General features: G+C 35.6%; 1 protein-coding gene across 5 annotated transcripts in view; it reads right to left on the bottom strand.

Annotated features, from left to right (window-relative positions):
- The window catches only part of UNC13C (unc-13 homolog C), a 233,908-nt gene that overhangs the window by 10,592 nt on the left and 201,236 nt on the right, over positions 1-22,080 (bottom strand). For all 5 annotated transcript variants that reach the window (XM_040601370.1, XM_040601366.1, XM_040601367.1 and 2 more), the window contains 6 exons: positions 19,271-19,359; positions 16,889-17,038; positions 14,844-14,967; positions 11,469-11,525; positions 10,291-10,371; positions 5,928-6,075 (listed from right to left, as the gene is read on the bottom strand). In XM_040601370.1, coding sequence (XP_040457304.1) covers positions 5,928-6,075; positions 10,291-10,371; positions 11,469-11,525; positions 14,844-14,967; positions 16,889-17,038; positions 19,271-19,359 — 649 coding nt within the window. The remainder of the gene's footprint in view (positions 1-5,927; positions 6,076-10,290; positions 10,372-11,468; positions 11,526-14,843; positions 14,968-16,888; positions 17,039-19,270; positions 19,360-22,080) is intronic.

The following is a 22,080-nucleotide window of genomic DNA, read 5'->3' as shown; positions in this document are numbered from 1 at the left end:
TTTGTAGCTTCTTGACTTTCTCCCTCTCTCATCCAGGTACTCATAAAAGTTGTTGCAAGTGGTGACTTTTGCAGTATTTTTGCCCTGAAGCAGTCAAATATAACAAGCTAGGCTCTGAACCAATCTTTATAACTTTATTAAAAGTTTGTAGATCTATGGAGGTTTACATTTTTTCTTCTTTATTTTTTTAATTCTGTCTTTTAGGATTTGGGATTTTGAGACCTTCTATCTCTCTGAGGATTAGGGATCTAGTTTAAAAGAAAAACAGCTACCTGCAAACTAATCGTCATGCGTGACACGATTTTATTACTTGAGACTTAGGAAAAGCTCACTAAGCACTGTGAGCCAGGCAATAAAACCAGCTGAAGTGGCAATGTTGCCCTCTGGTAACCCTATTCTATCCCATTCACTAGCTAGCTGCTTCGGCATAAATCTGACCATTTATTTAAATACGGCACCTATGCTTTCACCTTATTTTCTATACAGGACAAAGGAATGAAAAAGTTGAAGAAGCATTCAAGCTTTCACAGTCCCAATGCTCCAGAATTGCACAAGCTATGGAATCAACAATCTTACTCAGACATACATTTATCATCTTCTGACTAACGATGCCAATAAAATACATGTATATTTGTCTGGGGTTAATTTATTAGAAAAGAAAAGATCAGGGTGACTAATCAAGTTCTTTTTCACAGGACCTGGAGGCTCTATAATTTAGAGGAAAATCTTGAGTGCGTGTTTTAGCATTTTTATTTCTACAAAGGGTAAGTTAAAGCTAAATTGTTTGTATTTGATTAGAAAACATGTATCATTTATCTTAAGGATCACTTGATGTGAAGGTATTGACAGAAGATTCTGCAGCATGTGTAAGCCTCTCAATTGTACAAAGCCACACTATCAAAATACATTTTGTCCTATTTGATTTTCTGTAATGTCAGACAGAGTGATATCAGAGCAGAATATTATGTTGTGAGTAGATAGTACTGGTTTGAGTTTCAGGGTGGAATCCCCAGTGAAGACCTTCCCCTTCATCTCTGTCTGGTGTATGCCGTGCTTCGCATGAGGGCTGGCAATTGCACAACCCCAGTGAGACCCTCCAACATCTGTAGCCACTTGTATGTCTATATAGTAAGAAACCAGGGATGAGCCAGCTTTGATGTGGGAAGTGAATATCCTGTTAGCATCATCCATCCATCCATCCATATGTATGTGTGTATATATATACACACAGTCCAGTATTTTAACCAGGCAACATACAGGCAAGTATAGCCTCTAATATTAAGAGGTTTATATATGTAGTGAATGCTCTACTAATACCATTGTTATTTTTCAAAACCGATGTCATCTAACTGATGGATAAGAGGAGCTTGTGTTCATTTTCTTGAAGACTTAAGAGAAACTGTAATGTACAACTTAATTTAGGTACTTTGGTGTTTCATTTAAAGAGTAACAAAAGGAATTTTCCATTGTGATATCCTCTTAGGTGAATGTTCTGTAAAGACCTTACACTTCACCAGCAGTCTGGGGGTTTTTATATGTGAACTTTTAAAATATTTATTTTCTGCCACTATTCTGAATGCATTTATTTTGATATTAACATATATGCTAGAACACTCCTATTAATTGTAATTCTGCAAGTTTCTTCATTGTTCTTGTATTTTCTGTTGTTTATTACTATACATTCCTTGGAAATGTATGGTGATTTCTGCAGTTTATAAAGCAGGTCTGGTTTTTTTCTTTCATGAAATAAGGCTGTGTAACACACGATTGTGATCTCAGTTTGAAACTGCAGTGGGTGAAGCAGGGATTATTTCTTGAGGAATATACCTGTATTCTGATAGAATACAGGTACAGCTTTCAAAATATGACACTTCTGACACACAAAAGAGCAGAAAAAAACCTTTGTTTTTTCACTTATAAAAGCTGCTGAACGATTTTTGTTTTCTATAGTCTGATGTCATCTATCTGCTTACCTAGACTTTAGCATGTTTCCTATTTTCTATGTTAACTGTTAGTTTAGTACTTGAATCTGATTCCATATATTTAAGAAGATAGAAGATAGTGAGGTTCTGCTTTGCCTTGTACCATTACATGTTGCAAAGGAATACAGAATTGAATTTTGGCTTGGCAGCTGAAAATAATTTATCTTCATTTTTGATCATGTAACTTCCCTATGTTGGTGGCTTCAGAAGATGAGTATGATGTTACTGTTATAGTTAGTCATTCTCATTAGGTCAATATTTTTAATTCTGCTTATTAATGTGTTTTCAGATGCTTCTTCCCCTTTTAGCTTTCAATTGCCCAGCATAAGAATGAAGATATTTGGTACAAATCAGCTGATGTGAAAGAATAGCCTTTTTTGCTGCCATTTAAACACACAAGTAGGGGTTGTAGTATGAGCTCCATGTTGTTAGATGAGTATTGATTTTTCTGCTTAAGTAATACAAACTCTTTAAAGTCAAGCTAAAAAATATAATGCAGTCCTGCCACTATGGATTGCTATGTTGTATACCTTACAGTAACTAGCATTCTCTAATAAGGTTTATAAAACTAAGCTGCTGTAAGTTTATAAGAAAAAATATTTTTCTGTTTCCAGTAAGTAACAATTTTAGATGCAACAGTGACATTTAATTTGGAGAAATTACTAGTAATAAATGACAGCAAATTCAGGACACTGTAATGTTTGAGATGCTGTCTTTTTATGTAGTTTACTAAACCCAAAATAATTTAAAGGATATCAAAATTAGAAAGAAGATTTATGGCTGTGGTTTAGTTTAGCAAACCTTCAGTAATTTCATAAACTATAGCTTGTGTTGTGAATGTTTACATTTGGGTTAGCATCAACTCTAATAACATTTGGACAAAACTTAAGTACTCTAAAAGGTGAAGGTATAACTCATTTCAATAAAAAGGTATCTGGCGGGCTGAAAATTTTCTCCTTTTTTAGGAACAAATTTCGAGAAGCATCACCAGGATTGGTCTGAGCTTTAAATAACAGTAAGTCAAATATTCCATAAAGTAGGAAAGTTTGATCAATAGGCCAGTAGATACAAAGGTAGTTTTACTTCAGTGTTTTGAGTCTGTTCCTTTTCTTCTGAAAAGTAGAAATACAGTAAAGAGTTTATTCTTTGGCTGTTATTGTTTTGTCTTGATTGCAAAAATGTGGTTGAATTTAGCACAATTTAGTTAAAATTGGCTTGTCCTGCCTGAACTGAAATGTCACCACCTTGTCTAGAGTTGTAGGTTGACAACTTGCATAAATATACATATACATAAATATATATGTACATTGATGTACAAATATATGGTCTTTTGCAGAAACCTTTGAGTTTTCCTTGATGATATTCTGTGCTTCCTTCTAGCCATGCAGCACTGAACCACCAAGTCCCTGCAACTGAGCAGGGTTTTATAGGTCAGGCCTGGCAGCGCGTTACTATTTCACAACTGATTCATGGATGGCACAAGTGTAGTGTGCACAAACAATTGTTTAGTCGCAAAAGATGTTGAAAACAATCCGTGTTATAGTCTGGATTTATGCAAAAATCTTATCCTTCAGCTGAATTTAGAGGACAAAAAAGATCACTTTTACAGTACAAGTTAATGTATAGTATTAGTGGTGTGCAATCTAAACCTGACAATTTACAGCTGACACAAGTCCAAAGGACACAGAATTAATCAGACCTGAACCTCAGGGGATCTGTTTGGTAATGGTGTACTGTTGCTATGAGATTCTCACTTGGCTGCTTTATATGCTCTTTGCAGAAATCTCAGTGACCATACAGTGTGTAAGGTACCAGTTACTCAGGCTTTGAAATGCACTTCACTAAACTGCCCTCAGGTTTTTCAGAATCAATGTCCATTTTAGAGACTCTAAAAGTGACCTGCTCCACAAAATGGTTCTTGGCAGTGCTAACTTTACTGTATGGTTGAGATTTAAAAGTCTTTTTTTCCATTGCTTTGAGTTTAATTACATCCAACTGTCTATTGATTATGGATGGGTTACCTGCACAAATATGAGGGCAGGTATAAGTCTAATTACACTTCAGAGAAAGTTTCCAATTTGAAAACAGGGTCATTTTAAGTAGATGCTAATTATACAGCTACAATTGTGAGACTGGAGGTTGTAATAGGTAAGTTTTTTAGTTCTTTTAAAGGAGACATTAAAGTATGATGAAAAGCTATGAGTCACTTTTCCTTAGCTTTCATTCCCAGTGGCTACACTTCTGATAACCCTGGTGTGCAAATATAGGCATGCTAATGTGTGCACAGAAATGAACACAGACCTCAGGCTGAAGTCATGATGAAATACAGAAAATTCAAGTTTGTGGTTCGAGATTTACAAAAGATTTCTGCTTATGGCTACAACCTGGATAATTTTTTCTCCTGAAGTTACAATGAAAGTATGCATAAGAAAAAGCCAAAAATGCTAGTTATTGATAATTTTCTGCCTAAATTCATAATGTTAATCTTCTTTGAGAGGGGGAAAAAGAATCTATTCCTTATATATTAGAGTTTTATAGCAATTTTCTCACTTGTAATACATGAATTATTAACAGAGATCCCCAGTCTTATATGAAAACTGCCTAGGAAATCATTCCTTGAAATTAATCTTGGGGCAAGCTGCAAAACTCATGTTTCATGCTTTTTATACTGCAAGTAACATATTGTACTTCAGAGGTAAAAGCAATTGATTTACAGCTTAGCTACCTAATTAAATCTTCTCTGATTCTCATGAGTGGGAGCAGGGTAATTCTTTATAGATCAGCAAATCATATTCCTTCCCAAAGATATGAAGTGGCAGACAGGCCATTTTTACAAATGCTCATTACATGCAAAAGAAAACTAGTAAAGTTACTATTATGCAAAAATCTGCAGCTCCTAGAATGAGGAAAAATATTTAGCTTAGAATATAATGCACATTAGACATATAAAAGCATTTCTATATGTACCGTAGAGGTATAAAAACACTGTCCTAGACTGATTAAAAAAAAAGGTAAGGAGTAGCTTCTTTTTGGAAACAGACGGAATCTTTGCCTGAAAGTATAACCATGAACTCTTGCCCTCTTACTGAAACCATGGAAAGTCCTCTTCTGAAATACACTATTAATGAATGGTATAGAAGGGGACTCTGCATTTCAGTTTTTTTGCTGAGATACACCAAAATTAGAGCTGCAAAAAGTGGCTTCGGTGTTGCTGACATCCAGATTCAAAAAACACCTAATATCATATCCTTGCATGTTCTCTGTCTTGGTTTGCTTTTGGGTAAGTATCAAAATCTTGAATTTTGGTAAGTGGGCATAAAAACTGATGTGACATTTTCAGCATGATGGTTTTGAGTCTGAATACAGGGAAAGTAATGCTGTATTTTAGCCTACAGAAACCTTCTATTCCTTTTGAATCCATCGATGACTTGCTAAAAGTGTGGGTTCTGTAATGGGGAATCAATGTGCTACATCAAGGACATGTTGCTCACAATTTATTGTTCTTAATCACAGAAGAAAACCTTAATGTATATAGGTCATGCTTTTTACAGTTATTTGTGATTAGTAATTAATATTCTCCATCTCTGAAAGTATCTAGAGCTGCCAATGTACTTAACAAATTTACTGTTTCTGCAGTTATAATAGATCCTCTGGTATGGCTTCTACAATCCTGTCTGTGTTGGAGTGCTCCCATAAATAACCCTGATACTCAGCGTTCAGATAGAGCTATGGGACCTATTCTTCCTGTAAAGTGACAAGCTGATAAATGCACTTCCCTCAGGTAAGCTCCCTTGATTGACAACAGCAGTTGATATGGGATAACATCACATGGGCAAGTTTGTGACAATAAACTCTAAAATACCACAGTGTTGGGAGAACATGACTGGCAACCAATCATTTAAAATATAATTTGACATAATTATATCTCTTTTACAGATCACTTACTTTGAGATGTCTGAGTGTGTATAAACTTCTTTATCAAAGCGTCTGTAGTTTGTGTGTAAAGGCTAAGAGCATATCTCAGGGACTGTAGGTCTGGGCTCTTTTCCAGGAAATTCTTTTTCAGCCCGCTTCCTCCAGCATGGAAGTATTGCTAAGATGAAAAAAAATATTGTCATTCAGAGAGGCACATTATCTGAAAGGCCTCAGTTACAAACATACAATTTTAAGTAAAATTCTTGCACAAACTTTAAAAAAATATCACCTGGCATGTGTAGCTAGATTTATGATTATAGCAGGTGACATAACTGTCACCGTCTACTACACAGCTTCTTTCCAAAGGTAAAAATTTAAGCCTTTTGGGAGAAAAAAATATGCAAAATTTTCATTTTGGTCTTCATGATCTCAAGTATTTATATATCAAAACTGGATATATGTGTATTTGCAGGGTTCTTTTAGGTTGTGGAGAGTGGAATCTGTTTTAATTCTACCTAACAAAAATTTCTCTAAAATCAAGGCATGTTTAACAGCACAAGATATATATATATATATATATATATATATATATATAGGCTAAACAAATTTTAAACCAATGCTTTGTTTAAGCATTTTGCAATCTATATTTCAGTTCTAGGTCTCAAGATCAATGTACAAAGCTCCCAGTGGCTAATTAGTAAAAGCAAACAATGTTTTTCAGGAAAACACTGTGACTACTTGATGACATGAAATACTAGTCCACTCAATACAGGGTGTGTTGGGAACTGTTAAGTAGAATCTAATCTCCCTACATTTTTGGAGTGTTGCCAAAGGAATATATGTAATATATACATTTCAGTCATATATACAAAATACTTGATCTCAAGCATATCTGTGACAAAGCAGACCTGCAGTCCACACATGTCCATTGCATGTTAGTCTACATATTTCACCTTCTGATTCTTGAGATTTTTGCAGGAGATGGAACAGAAATGTATTTTTCATAACAAAGTCATTATTTACATTTCTGTGTTGATGGCTACTGATCATTAAGGGGAAAAATAACAGTAGGAGCTAAACAAAGTATCTGAAGTAACCAGGCTGAAAATTTTTACATTGTTTTAATCCTGTGTGGGCAGTTAGTTTTCAGATTAAGAGGATCCAACTTAATTACCTTTATCTTTTCATCATTGCATACTTATGTTAAATCTGTAACTTTCCAAGTGAATTATTTCATACTATATGTTTCCAAAAATCTCTCTTAATTGTTTGAAAGTATATTCATGATTTCACCCATGATCCTAATCAATTTATAAGTAAGTGCTAAAATCTGCTAATATTTCCTGCTATTGTGAAAACTACTACATTTTTTTTTTTAGTTGTGTCTTGCAATAAAATATCTGCAGCAGGAGCTGCAAAGGACTAAAAGCTCCATGAAAGATAACAGGCATGTAAAGGAACAAGGACAGCCGACCCTAATATTCCTGAGTTTTTATGGTTTTTTGCTTTTGCCCATAAATGGTAAGTTTTGCATGCAAAACCACTAATAGGAACATATTCTTGTATGGAATAAAATGCAGAAAAATAATGAATAAACAGAGTATTACAGATTCAGTTGGACACCTAATACCCTGTTCTTTGGAGATGTAGACCTTAAAATAGTTCACTTGCAACTCATGCTCCAGGCTGAGGGGCTTCAAGGTTTATAGGTGACAAAAAGAGGCTTGAAAGTCACTGACATAGGCAAGGTACAGATACAAGTGCATGATGTCAAATATGTGGAAATCAATGCTGTAGCCACTGCAGTCCCAGCCAAAACTTGACAAATGCCACACAAGTCATATTGGGTGGTAGTTTCACTTTGTAGAGTGCCTCTGGGTTTATAGTGCTTGCAAAGACAAAAATGGAAACTAAAACAATATTATTAATATTATTATGAATATGATCAATGAATTATCTCTAGGCTGAGATAATGATATAACTCAGTTTGACATAACTGAGGCCAGAAGGACATTTCTTCTAACAGTAAATAGCAAATTAAGCTAAAAATAATAATATAAATTGCTAAGGTTCTTTTTACATTGTAGAAAGACCGATGATATGCTATATACACTTAAGATGAAAGTTTATTCCTTTATGTTCTTCAAAACATTAATAACACCATCACCTCTTAAATTCTAAGTTGCTTAGTGAATTAATTTTGGTACTAAAAATAGATCAATAAAAGGGAAAACAAAAAAAGACTGCAAGCACAGAGGTACTCCTCCACACAATCCCTTCCTTTTTACAATAATCAATTACTTAACATTTTAACAGATACCACATACCATTTTTACCATTCTTCTTATTTGGGCCACCATTTTTTGTTGTTGTTGTTTTTGAACCATATTTATGTAGCATTACCAAAAAATTGTAGATTTTTATCATTAAACTTACGAACTGCATTCCTAAAACAACATAGCAGCCTTTTTTCTTGAGTTAACTCACAAGGTTTGTCTTTGTTCACTTTCTAATAGTGTAAGACCAATTTCTGCATGATCAAGGCTATTTGCTTAGTGTTTTGGAAAAAAAGATTTTGCCATATCATGTACTAAGCACAGTAAGCAGGTTATAATGTCATGTGATTGCCTTACAATGTTTTTCAGACAGCCTTATCTTGCTCTGTTTATGAATGTAGTGCACAGAGATAAGGATATGGAATTAAAAGAGGATTTTCCCTATTTTTATCATTCTCCAATTCTAGACTTTTGGTTAGTAATGTCTATTTAATATCTGCCTATGACTCTTAAGAGTTTAAGCACTGGAAATTCAGGCAAGGTTAGAATTTACATTTTCCCCTACTTTTATTTATTTAGAACAAACGCTTTGAAAGGAAAATAATTAGATTCACATACTGAACTGAGGACTCCACAGGGCTTAATTTGGGAGCACGTATTATTTCAGCATTTTATTCCATTTCTGTTTCCACAAAATATCCCCAAATATTATTTTTATTTCTGAAAGAAATTCCAATTCCACTGCAAATACAAAAAATGGCAAGTCTTCTCTGATACTTTGTTCTTGTCTTTTGAGCCACTATTTTGTTGCATAAGACTTGATCACGAATGTGTCCTCTTTTTAGATCTTCAATTTTATACTTAAGTAGCTGCCTCCTTACCTTCCTGATGTGCTGTTTCTTCAGCAGCAGACATGAAAATATGCTGTAATTCTATAAATTGATTGCTTTCAAGTTATTTACACCAAATAAAGATCCAGGCCAATGTGAAAAAGACTGATTAGTACATTAAATAATATCCCTTAATGGCTTCTTTTGACTTCAGAAACCCAGTCTGTGGAGACTGTATCAAAGTCTCCAGTTTGGTATAAAAAAACCACCCCAAAACAAAAAAACAATACCAAAAAGGAGTTGGTTAATCTCTGTACTTCTACATTTAGGATCATAATGCAATAACCATAAAATAAGTGGAAATGAAAACAAAGTTTTCAGAACATTTCATCTGGCCTGTGGCCTGATCCTTTCATCCTCCCAGACAGGTCAAATCCTAGAGTTACTTTATCAATTACCAATAAATTTATTTGTATTTCTAGTAAGGAGATTAGCACCAGGTAACGTTGGATGGATTGTCTCTAATATGGGTCCTTTAGAAATCTAATGTAAAACATTTATTGCAATGCTAAGATTTTTCGAAAGTAGTTTTATGCATTACCAATATCTATATTAATAAGGAGCTGGTAATGCATAAAATGAATTTTTCAGAAGTGGTTTTAATAAGTGTGTGACTAATATGATTTTTTGTTTGCACTGAAAAGGGACCAATGTGTAGAATAATTAAAGAGCAATTTTAAATTAATCAGATTATTTAAGAGTGACAGTAAATTCGGTGGTGAATTCCAAACTAAAAAGCTGATAAATTCAACATTGAATTTAAAATAGTGCACAGTAATGCCTGGCATTAAAAGCCCCATTTTCTGGTGTGCTATAGAAAATGTGTCGCATGTTTGTGGGAATGTGCATCTAGAAAAAACCATGCTTCTTAGGCTGTCTCCTCCGTGGGAGAAAAAGAGGCTGTGCTGCAACATAGTAAGGGTTTTAGCCCAGGTGCTTCAGCTATACTAACTCTAAAGGAACAAAAGAATCATGAACTTTGGCTACCAATTTCTTTAAGGGAACATGTTCTGTCTACACCTAGTAGAATAGTTTTCCTAACTTCTCTGCAATCAGACTGTTAGACATTTGCTTTCAAGTCAATACAAGTAGCTCAGGATCAAATGGTTCTTGACATATTAAAGGGATCCTTATTATTCTAAGGGACCATTCTATATTAGAATCTGTTTATGTCAACCATACTCTTGGTCATTCCAGCACAGAACAGAAAACTACATAAAGCTGTACCTTTATAGTAGCTAGTGCTACTTCCATTATTGCACATTGCCTCAGGGTTAGGCTTCTGGCTTCCTCTCGAATCACATGGTCCTGCAAAGCAAGTCAACAATGCACGTGATTTTGAAAGACAGACAGTATTGTGGCCTGTCTATTCTTGGAAAAACAAATAAAGCCCAAAACCTCCAAATGCTCCCCAAGTCCCTGTGATTAATAGGAATTAATTCAAATTCAGACTACTTTTACAACAAATTATAACCTAGAGCAATCATGTTGTTTTCTGAAAACAGAGACTGGAGAGAAAAAGAACCAAACTTTAACACTAAGCATCTGTGTAGCATTATTTCTTTCCTTAGGACGTATTAATTCTCTGTTCTGGGGTGCAGAGAAAAAAATAAATTTTAAGCTTAAATAATTATATTAGAATGATACTGAATTAATTTTATTAATAAACCTGAGAGTTTAAGGATTATTTGTTAATGCTGCACATTACAAAAAAAAAAGGGGGAGGGTGTATTAGAACATAAGTTAGTCAAAAAGTGACTGTACTCCTGTCAAATCTTTGTCTAAAATAAGCATCCTGTGATTTATTTAAGCAACATTTTAACTCCTCTAGCAAAAGGAGCAATTCATAGAAGCATGAATTACCACATTTCTGCCCAAATCTGAAACCCTAATGGCAAAATTGATTGGCAAACAACTGACATCAGTATCAGGCACCTGAGCTCTCCAACAAGTGTATTATAGACTTCTGTAATGTAGTGCTGATGAGTTTACTCTAGAGGTACATGCTATGTTTCAATGCACACCATAAATAATACGCAGAAAAAAATTACTAGTATTCTCACCCTAGAGTTTTTTTCAGAACCAGTTGCAGAAGGCAACACAAAGATGTCATAATTTTTTTTTTTTTTTGATGTTCAATGCTTATAAGGCCTAATTGTGCAATATGGGAATGATATCTTCTTGATCCATCTAGTGATCACTTTACCATACAACCATGCAGTCTTTTATCCTGAATTTGGTTTTGATGAGACTGTAAAATCATTACTCACCTGTGAATACTTACTGCCATATTAATTTTTACTATAGTAAATAAGCACGAGGCTTGGCCTCACAGTCACTAAAATTTCTTCTTTTTTTATTTATCATTAGAAGAAGTCATTCACAGCTTCATTTGGCTCCATTACCTTGAGTTTTGAGAGTTGTCCAAGATCTTTGGCTGCACTGAATATCATCTGGGGCCCCTGTAATCACATTGAAAATTCAGGAAACAGACTCACTATATAGCATGTTTGCTTTTTATGTCAACATGATCTTATTTTCTGCTAGGACACTAGCCAAAGTCACTGTTTTGCAAAGCAAAATGAAAATTTCAATTACACATAAGAGATATTTTCATTCAGTTGATAAGACCAAGTATTTCAATGCCTGCGGCATGATTCCCTCCAGTACCCCATACTTGATACACATATTGCGTAGCAGTTGACAGTGGATTCGTGTGCTCCTGTCTGCTCTCTCATTTTGTATTTAATACTTTTAAGCTGATGCTGTGATTATTCTTATACAGTGTGTCAATGAGATTGTTTTGTCCCTAATCATAGCTCTCAGGTGCTATGAGAATGTAAATAACCATAGTGTGAAGTGAGCAACCCTGAGGAACCTGTTTACAGTAAAAACTCAGTTGAGTAACACACAGCATAATGGCATGCTGGTAAGCCAAAGCCAAAGTTTTAAAGAAAAGATAGCAAAGTAGAAGTTACACCAATATTTTACAATAGCCAAATCCTGACATCATACCAAAGGCCAACACCTACAGGTTTGTCTTGGACAAACAGAATCCTGTTATAATACCATGCTTACATTTTTAATCAGAATTACTCCAAGAAATATTACTAGTGCAGTTACTTGGCAGTTCAGCAAGGCAGAGTTCTGAATATCTGGATTTCAGAAAAAATAAAATTTGAATTTTACATACTTACATAACTTACATAACACAATACAGAATATTTTTTCATTAGTCTTTCTGTTCCAAAAGGTTTCAGTTTCCAGAAATAACTTTGCTTCTGTATGATCGAATTGCAAAAGATGTAATATGGAACTGCAGCTTAAATATTCATTATTTATTAGTAGTGAGAATGGCAAGATAAATATGAAAAGTAAAAAATAAACCCTGCTTCTGAATGTCTATGCCTCTTACCCTCGGAAAGAAGGTAATACTCAAGGCTACAAAAGGGAAACGTCTCTTTTACAGTATTCTACTTTTTCTTGATTTTGTTTAATTGTTCAATGGTAAATAGAAGTAGCAAAACAAATGCAACAAGCTATACACCTTTCACCATACCTGCCAACTGTTTTTCGTGGTCCTTAGTCATTACAGATTATATTTTTAAGATATTGTATCATCTTCTACCATAAAAATGGTGAACAAAATATGAAAAAAATATGCTGTGGACAATTTTCTAGTCAGAGGCTCATATTTCTTAAGTGGGTGTGGAGAAGTCAGGATCATTTCAGGTTTATGAAGAATGGGGCAAAGCACTTTAGAAATCCCAGCTGTTGCCATTTGATATTATCTTAAAGAGCCTTGAACGATAGGTGCAGCCTCTGCCTTTAACCAGTAACTGGCTGACAAACAGAAGCCTTCTTACCTTTAGCTACTAACTAATCTAACATCCATCCAGAAGACTAGGTGAGGGGGAAGGAGGGCTCCTTGCCTCTGCTTCTTCACCACCCTTTGCGTTCTGCCTGAAATGTGAAAGTTTTGCACTCCAGTTGTACTCCCATAACTCAATGAAGTACAAACTTGCTAAACTAATGACTGGAATAACCTTTTTTGAAATGGGCTATAACATCAGTGTCAGCTTATTGCTTGGTGTGATTTCTGAGCATCAGTAAGGACAACAGAGGTGCCTGCAGATTCAAGCAGATGAACTGAAATCTGTTCAGCTGGTGGTCAAAGGGTATGGTTGAAAGACTAAAATATTGTTAGTATTTTTAAAATAAAATTCTACATTCAAACTCTTGAGGGGAAAGGTTTGAAAAAAATGTTTTACTGTCTTAACTGAGACATATTGTGCTATTTTCCAAGCGGGATTACTAACTCTTTGACAGATAATTCTGTATTCTTGGCAACCAATTACAAAAAATCAACAGACCCCCCCTTAACTCTGAAACATGATGTTCCATGAATCGATGTAAAACCTGATCCTGCATAAAGCTAACAGAACGCTCATGATACCTGATGGGAAATGCAGTTACCCAATTTAAATGCAGATAAAATTTGCACCAAAATGTTTGAGAATTAAATTAAAAATCTTGGAAACATAAATTTGACACAGTCACTCATTGAAAGAGAGTCTGTTTCTAATTAAGCATTGTAAACAGAAGCATTATAGTAAATAAGAACGAATTCAGTGAATGGAGTCCTGGCTATGATTTTGTGATTAGCTCTACTCTAGAATTTTTAATATCTCAGGTTATGTCACTACTACCGTAGCACCATTTATACATGTTCTATTAGATTTCCTCTTGCTTCTCCAGCAATATTCTTTCATGTATCTTTAATATATTATAATATGATTTAATGATAATGTCTTTAACATATGGATACTGATGAATAGATTTTTAGCAGTTTAACTGATATAATAGGATGTATATAGTAAAGTCGCCTGAAGGCACACTACGGCAACGTCATGATTAACTTGTCATAAAGTTGCTGAATTTATTCTAGGCAAGATTGAAAACGAGAGGAATTAACGTTTATGTTACCCCAATAGCTCAAAAAAGCAAAAAGCAATTAAAAAAAGGCACTCCAAGCCAGACTTTTTCTTTCATCCTTAGAATCAGGCTTTATGGGTGCCCTCAGCTCTGTCACCACTCAGAGCTCATGTCAGGCAATCACCCACACTGGTCTTGTGTGCAGCAGCACTACTTTCTGTGTTAACTTACAGTTTCATTCCCTCTTATTGTCAGGCTGTAAATGCAGTCCTGCCCGAAAAGGAACCCTATCAAGCCTGCTATTAAAATACCCCCAAACTTTAGAGCTAAAATTGGATTGGCTTGAGCTTCCTGGTGTTAAGTGCTGTCTCAAGATAAGGAATGGCACAGCAAGCAGAACTAGAAAATGGGATAGGGCATTTTCCTGGCTTTCTGGCAGCTGCAAAAATGGAAGCAATTGAATTTCTGGTGCAACCGGGAAAGGCGAGGAACACTCTCGCTGTTACTGCGCATGATGAAGTCAAGACAAATCAAACTTAAAAGCTCTTATACGAAAGCACATACAAAGTGCTTTACAAATTCACTACTTTTATGCTGCAGTCATAAAAACTGCTCCGAGTTGGGGCAGGCGGTGTATGAAGGAGCAAGGTCTTCCTCACCAGCTACAGAAGACCAGCCTAGCTACACTACTTTGAAACACTATAGAGCAACACACTGCATACAGTCAACATATATTCCTCTGGTCAAGGTACAGAAAAGGATAGTATCAGACCCCATGGCATACAATTGATAAAGCACATTATTACAATCCTTTATAACGTGTGAACTACTGCTGGGGCACTTACGGTTTGGTCAGTCAGTGGTGGAAGCACAATTTGTTTTTCTATTTTGTTCAAGACTAACTTCCATAGCTCTTTTAAAACCCGTTTCAGAACTGTCTTCTCACAGATTTTTGCAGAGACACTTAAACTGGAATAAAACAAAAGACAAACCAGTTTCCAAAACTAGCATTAAGACTTCAGAGGTGCTGCTCAGTTTTATGGCCATTATGGTTTTAATCATCTACCAATAAGGGCTTCTCACTGGCTTTGTTATTTTGCAATATTATCATTAAATATTCCTAGTTAAAAGAAAAAAAGACTTGCAGATTATAAAATCATGTACATTTCCACTATCCAAATTATTGCAGTATATATTACTGATATATATATTAAAAATGCAAAATGATGAGTTATAAAGTTTGATGGATGATACTGTTCAGCACTCCCAAGCCCCCAAAATTAAAGTTTTAATATATAATTTTTTTATGTCTTAAAATAACCCCAAACATCTTCCTTGCTGTCATATTTCTACTGTGATGTAGAACTAGGTGTTGATAGCTAATGCAGATTCAGGGATACAATTTGGAAGCATTTATTTCTATATAATGGCATGTCTGCACAATCATACTATCTATTACTAATGGTAAAATTACATTTTTGGAGGATCTATATACTTAGATAGATTTGTTTAAATTTTACTAAAGAGTACATTCATAAACCGTCTTGTACATATCCTAATGAATGAGTAGTGTCATGAATAAAGTGCTGCAGTTTTCAGGCACAGGAGAAAATATTTCAAAATAATACCATGCAAATGCATACACGGGGAATTTTACAGAATTATATCTAATAAAAAAGATTATTGTAAAGTCATTATACATATTGCATCATAAATATGCCAATTCAAATTTCTAGCATCTCTTTCTACTCTTAGTAAGCAGATAAATAAAAGCATTACTAAGAAATAACTAAACCCCAAACCATATTAATAGGATATGTTTATAATCCTGTTATATATTTGTAAGAAAGGGGATGTTCTCTAGCAGATTTTTGTTTATTTAAAAAAAAAAAATATTCACATATGTATTTTCTGTGCATGGGTTTAGCATCTCCTAAAATTCCATTCAACATTCCTCCGGTGAGGAATATTTGCCATTTGCACAGTAATTTAAAACCCCTTTTTTTGTTTCCGTTATGTCATTATTCAATTAAATCTCTGACGCTATGAGAAATGGGCAATTTGGAATTGAACCTGATAGGAAAAAGTCAGATTACCCAGTTTTTTTAACGATGAATTTAGGATAGCACATGTAAGTGTATAAAAACTTTTGGCTTTTCTTTAAGACTTGCACTAGGAGTCAACATTTGAACGCTAATTAAAATTTAAAACCATACTGCTTGAAAGCAACACATACTCTTCTTGTAACTTAACACATAGGACTAGACAGATAAATATATATCTAGGTGAGAAATAAAAGGCTGACATATAGATAAAGCAGCTAAATATTTTTCAGGCTTTTCAGAACAGCTGGTCCTGTCACTGCGGGATAATGAGGAGATAAGATACCCTTACTTTCAGGGCCCAGAGTATGTTTGCAGGACTACTGCAAAATACAGCTTTTTACCAACTGGAAAAAACAGATCTGCTCTGTAAATTTCTAATGGTGACCAGGCTTTTAGGTACAGAGAAGTGCATGTTAGTAAGCAGGGAGATGCTGGGTGCCAGCCTAGAACAAATACCAGACAATTTCAGTATAGGGAATTGACTTCTGTTCAGTACCATCTCCTTCATAGCAGAGCTTGTGGAAGAAAGACTGCATACTAGCTCCTTTGTAATGCCTCAAAGCATGACAAGAAATAGAAAGGCAAACGTGTAGCAGCTTGTGTAGAAATCACTTAGTATAAGTAAACAGGTTAAGCATAGTATTCTGCACACATGTGAATGCTACAATTATTAAAAATACTACAGAGTGTTTCTAGGTATGAAAGGATGCTTCAGGGTAAAACCAAGTATGCCTGACTGCAGCACCAGTTCCTAATCTGCCACACCAACCTGTCTGCATACTTACGTTTTGTCCAGAAAATCCATGAGAGGCCGAAGCACAATCTCAGCATCAATGGCCGCACTGTTCTTGTTGGCTGCTGCATTCCCGTTTCCTCTCATTTGATTCAGTTCGTTGCTCATTTGTCTTACACAATCTTCAATAATAATTTGGAAACTATAGGATGGGGGAAAAAAAAAAAAAAAGACAGACTGAATTCTGGGATAGAAAACATTTATCATTTTGCATCAGGTTCTTCAACAAGATATAAATCTTGTGCAATGATGGAAAATTTACAAATGCAAGATACTGCAGGTGCTACAGACTGAAAATAATTCCTCGTAAGGATTATAGCTCATATAACTAACTCATGTACTGTTTTCATTTTTTCCGCCCTTGTTTCCATTCTGTCACTATGCTTTACATACTCGTAGGGGTGCCAAGTAATTATTTTCTGAAAGCAATGGATGTAGCAGAATCTGTAGTTTAGGGTATGATTGACTACCAGCTAGCAATGACTTCTCAAGATTTTGTTTTTGGTGTGAGGACAACAGAAACAGGTGACTATATTTTTCTTTTGGTGGTTAATATGAACGAAGCATTGATACTTTTCTTGAGGACAAATAGAAAACTACTGCTTTTGCCATGTTTAGCTCAATTTGACTTTTTCCTGGATTTCACACAGAGTGCTGTCAAAAGCTTTGCTTACTTTGCCAATAGAAAAAGCTAAAGTATTTGGACTGTTTTAAATATTATTTTGTAAATAAAGCCACCAAGAAGTAGTTAGACTCTTCCTCCTGGAAGGAGTCTTCTCCACTTCAAGGTGAGTGTGAACAAATTCTTGCTCCTCAAGTTGTATCTGTTCAGCTTTTTCTAAAAACTGTTCTTTTTCCTAACTGATCTGGTTGAGCAATGTGTCTGACAGTCTTCTAGTGTCATAAATGGCTGACAGTCTTGGTCAATACATTCAAACAATGCAGAACAGAAGTTACTCAGAGTCAACAGTTCAGAGGCAGAATAAGGCTCTGCACACACGGTAGTTTGGTTTATGAATTGATTTATGATGAACCAAATTGGTTTAAGATTAGTTTATGAACAGAAATGCAAAACAGAGGCCATAAACATAGCAGGCCTATTAATATGAAAAGTTAGTGGCAAAGATTAATTTGAGGAAAGTGAAAGAGAATTTACTATGAGAGAAAAGAAACATAATTAGGCAGTAAGCTGTTCCAGCTACATGGCTAATCAAAAAAAGAACACAAATATCCAGGTGAAAACAATGGAAAACCTGTAAACTTTTCCAAGTACACTTGGATGTGTATTTACTTACACACTTCAGAACACTACATAAAGTCAACATGAAGCTGCTATTGAAGCTGCTCATGCAAATCCTTGGGATCTTTCCCTCCAATAAGAGTCAACATAATGCATTTACTTTTCTTGACATTATCTGTCTTCCTAACATTGTTAACCTCACAAATCCCAGCAATAAACTGACCCATGAGGAATTTTCTAGGTATCTATCTGGAGCATATCTCAGATTGACCTATTTCTGGGTTTTGTTTTGCAGGAACCTGGTTGGCTCATTTAGAAAGAACCCCTGGAAAGAAATAATACTTATGCACTGACAACGATCAGAGAACTAGGGTCTAGGAGGAAAAATGAAGCAAGACAGTATGGCAAACTAAGCACGCTCAGAAAAAGTGAACACTGTCCTCACAGATGTTCACCGATGGATTAAATAAGCAACTACAGACTTTGCTTAATGAATACCACTACAGCACTAAGCCCTCTTTCTTAGATTCCTTTCTAATTTGAAGCAAAAATAACTTGCAGCTTCTTATAGCACTGGCACTGCTGGCACAGCATCATACTCATTCAAGATTGCAGTGCACACTCTGATTAATGAAGGATTTTGAAGTAAGGCTCAGCAAACAATTTTTGCAGAGCCACAGGCAAGCAAGTGATGCAAGACTATTCACAGTGACCATGTGAAGCAGACTAAACATAGGCAGACATTCCTGGTTGAAGCAGGCTACTTGGAGAAAGCTGTCAGTCTCAGGAAGTAACATAAACATGATCAGAGAGAAAGGTTTAACACAGCATCAGTCAAGAACAAACCAGCAATTTTTGTTTTCCAAAAAGCAGAACAAAAGTCATCAGCCTCACCTCTGTAGCATGTTCATGCCCACAGAAGATTTTCAGTTTTCTTTACAGTGAGGTTACTGCTACACTCTACTGCTACAGAGTCTAAACACATACACACACAAATGCACACCACTTCAGACGCACACCAGTGCAGAGGCAAGCTGCGCCTCAGGACATCCAACCAACCAACCACCCCGATGTAACCAACAAGGTAGGTGTTTGAAGGAATACTTAAGTTTTGCAGTAAAATAGGTTTCTTACCTTGTAGCATATGTTACGCTGAGTTCATCCAATACACTGCTAAGTTTCACCTGAAGTTCTTTTAGAACAATGCTAGCTTCAGGATCCAACTGCAAAGAGGTAAGTAATGTCATACTTCTATGCTGTGGTTTTGGGTTTCCCATAACAATTAATGAATTAGGAATTATGTGCAATGATACACTGCACTGTGGAAAACCAAGTGTGGAAACACCTGTTAGAACACAGGATTGCTTTAAGAGGCCTAAAAATCCAATTACCATTTAAAGGAAAAGATTTGATTGTAACGGTGAAGAATTATAGTGTTAGAAATCAAAACTGTGCCATTAAACAACAGCTTTTTATGGGATGGTGTAAATGGAATTGGTGGTCACAAGAATAGAGTTACCATTATCAGGCAAATGGTATACACAAGGCATACCAAGAGAAGGAGGCATGAGAAGTTAGTGCTTGTGTTAATAACAGTGCAGACGTTTCTATCTTTTAATTGTTTTTCTCCATTTCACCAATGTGATTTGTGTGGAAGATGTTTCCATATTCCCATCGGTGCAGTGTAAAAGTAGAACAGCCCCTACTGGAAAATCCATGCTGCTTCTACTGATACAGTGTGAGGGAAGGGCATGTACTGAATTTCAGTACTTCTGTTTCTAAAAGCCATTAAGACATACATAATTCAAGCACAGAGCAACACATTCTGATGCAACAGGGAGAGCAGCTCCTGTACCCCTGATACAGGTTTTCTAAACACAGGAAAAAAGAGAATGCAAGGGAGAAATACACTTCTACATTTACAGGATGGGGATCCATGCATAGATATTTAATCAGAAAGGTACTCTGCAGATATTGATCAGCAGTTGTTTATTTGCTATGCATTCTGTTTCAAATTAAAAAAATTGACTTTTTGTCTCCTTGAGCTTTAGTGTTTAGGGAAAATAGTTACAGTCCATCGTTGGATATGATTGATGATCATCAGGATCAACAGCTGAATATGAATTAATAGCTGATGTTCCAGGTCTCAGCATTTTACATCACCATGTTAACTAACGATTTTCAATGATAATCCTCAAATTCTGGGCTCTGTCCTGCAGTAAGGTCAGATACAGACCTTCTGACAATTTGAAAGGAAATTGCACATTTAGAATACATAATCAGCTCTATCAGTGTCTGTGTTTTCATCTCTTTCAACTGCATGAGTAGTGTTTAGTGCTTGTTCTTCATCTGATGCTTCAGAGTACTATGGTGCACCAGGTCAGCTCTTTTAATCATACTTTAGAGCCAAGGGGAAGAAGCTGTGTGACAGCGCATTGGATAACTTAACAGGAGACTACACAGGAATTATAAGGCAAAGTAAAGAAAAAACAAACTCTGAAACACCCCCAAAGATCAACTGTGTTCTAATCTTGGACCACCCTTTCTCTCCTTAGAGGTTATGTGTGGTTTAAAAGCATAAAATCCAAGATTTTCATTATAGTTTTCGAAAAAAACCTGAAAGAGGAGACAAGGGGGATTGTCATACATCCTTTAGAAGATCCTCAGTGATGTGTAGCACTTTTCTAATCTGAGAAGCTCATATTTCAATGCCGTGATAACTTACTGATTTAGTTTTTAACTACTTTGCATTGAGAGAAGTTCTGTTGCTTTTCCACTTCATGTCTTAGTAGTTTCCCTGGCAGATATACTCTGACAGTTCATACACTAAAAGTGATTGTTTTCCTTTATATGAAAAGCAGGGATAAAAAAGCTAATTTTACTGAAATGTCTCTATTAGTTAATGAAGCTAGAGTTCACTAACAAAGGCAAAGATTTTTCCAGGAAATACATTTCACTAGGGAATTATACTGCTTCCTTTAGTGGAATACATAGAGAACACAAATTTAAGACCACTAGAATATTCACATTTAACAAATACTGAACACACAAGCATTCACGCTGAACATAGTACACATCAGAGAAAGCACAAAATACCAGGCAGGCAGAAGACGAAAATTTTCTTACCAGATCATGCACAAGCTAGAGAACCATCTTGTTACTGGGACTACAAAGGCCAGTGTAGTTACTTTCTATCAGAGGTTGTTGTGATAACCAGAAAACACAATATATTTGCTAAATTCACCTGGAATTGCACTTAGCCTGGCCAAAATTTGATTAAATATTAATATCAGATTGTGGACATAAAACACATTATAGAAAGATGCATGCAAGTGCTAGACATTTTAAAGGGCTTTGTGCTCACAAATTGCATGAACAAGTTTGTGTGTGCACAGCTGGAGGCACATCCAGCCCTGTGTATACACATGCTCATGCTTATTAATGCAGTATTCATAGGGAGGAGTTGAATATAAAGAGGTATGCGGGCTGACCATCCAGGTGCTAGACACCTGGTGATGTTCTGATGGCTAAGAATATGTTAACAAGATTTTAAAAAGCTATTGTTATTTAACTACTTGAAAAATATGGTAATTTGAGTGTCTCACTAGGACTAAACTGTGCACTTTTCATTTATTTTGCTGTGTGCCCTCTATGTGCAAGTGAGTTCCCAGGGCAAATTAGAGGGTCCTTAGGCATCAGCCCTTGACTGGCATCATCCAGATACACCACAGCCATGAGCTGCTTTTTTTCTCATATCGTATGGCTAAGATGGGAATTGTTATGATGTTTCTATACTATGAAAATCTAGAGGCACTTCACAAGTGGTAAAGGTGGTTTTAGGGTGGCCTTGTGCAGTGGAGATAAGGTAAGCCAGCTTTTGGTACCTCTGCACATCACACACACTGCCTACTGTGGATTATCTTCTGTTTATCTCATCTTCCATG

Source organism: Falco naumanni, chromosome 7, assembly GCF_017639655.2.
Source record: "Falco naumanni isolate bFalNau1 chromosome 7, bFalNau1.pat, whole genome shotgun sequence".
NCBI lineage: Eukaryota > Metazoa > Chordata > Aves > Falconiformes > Falconidae > Falco > Falco naumanni.
This window is presented reverse-complemented; position numbering and strand designations above follow the sequence as displayed.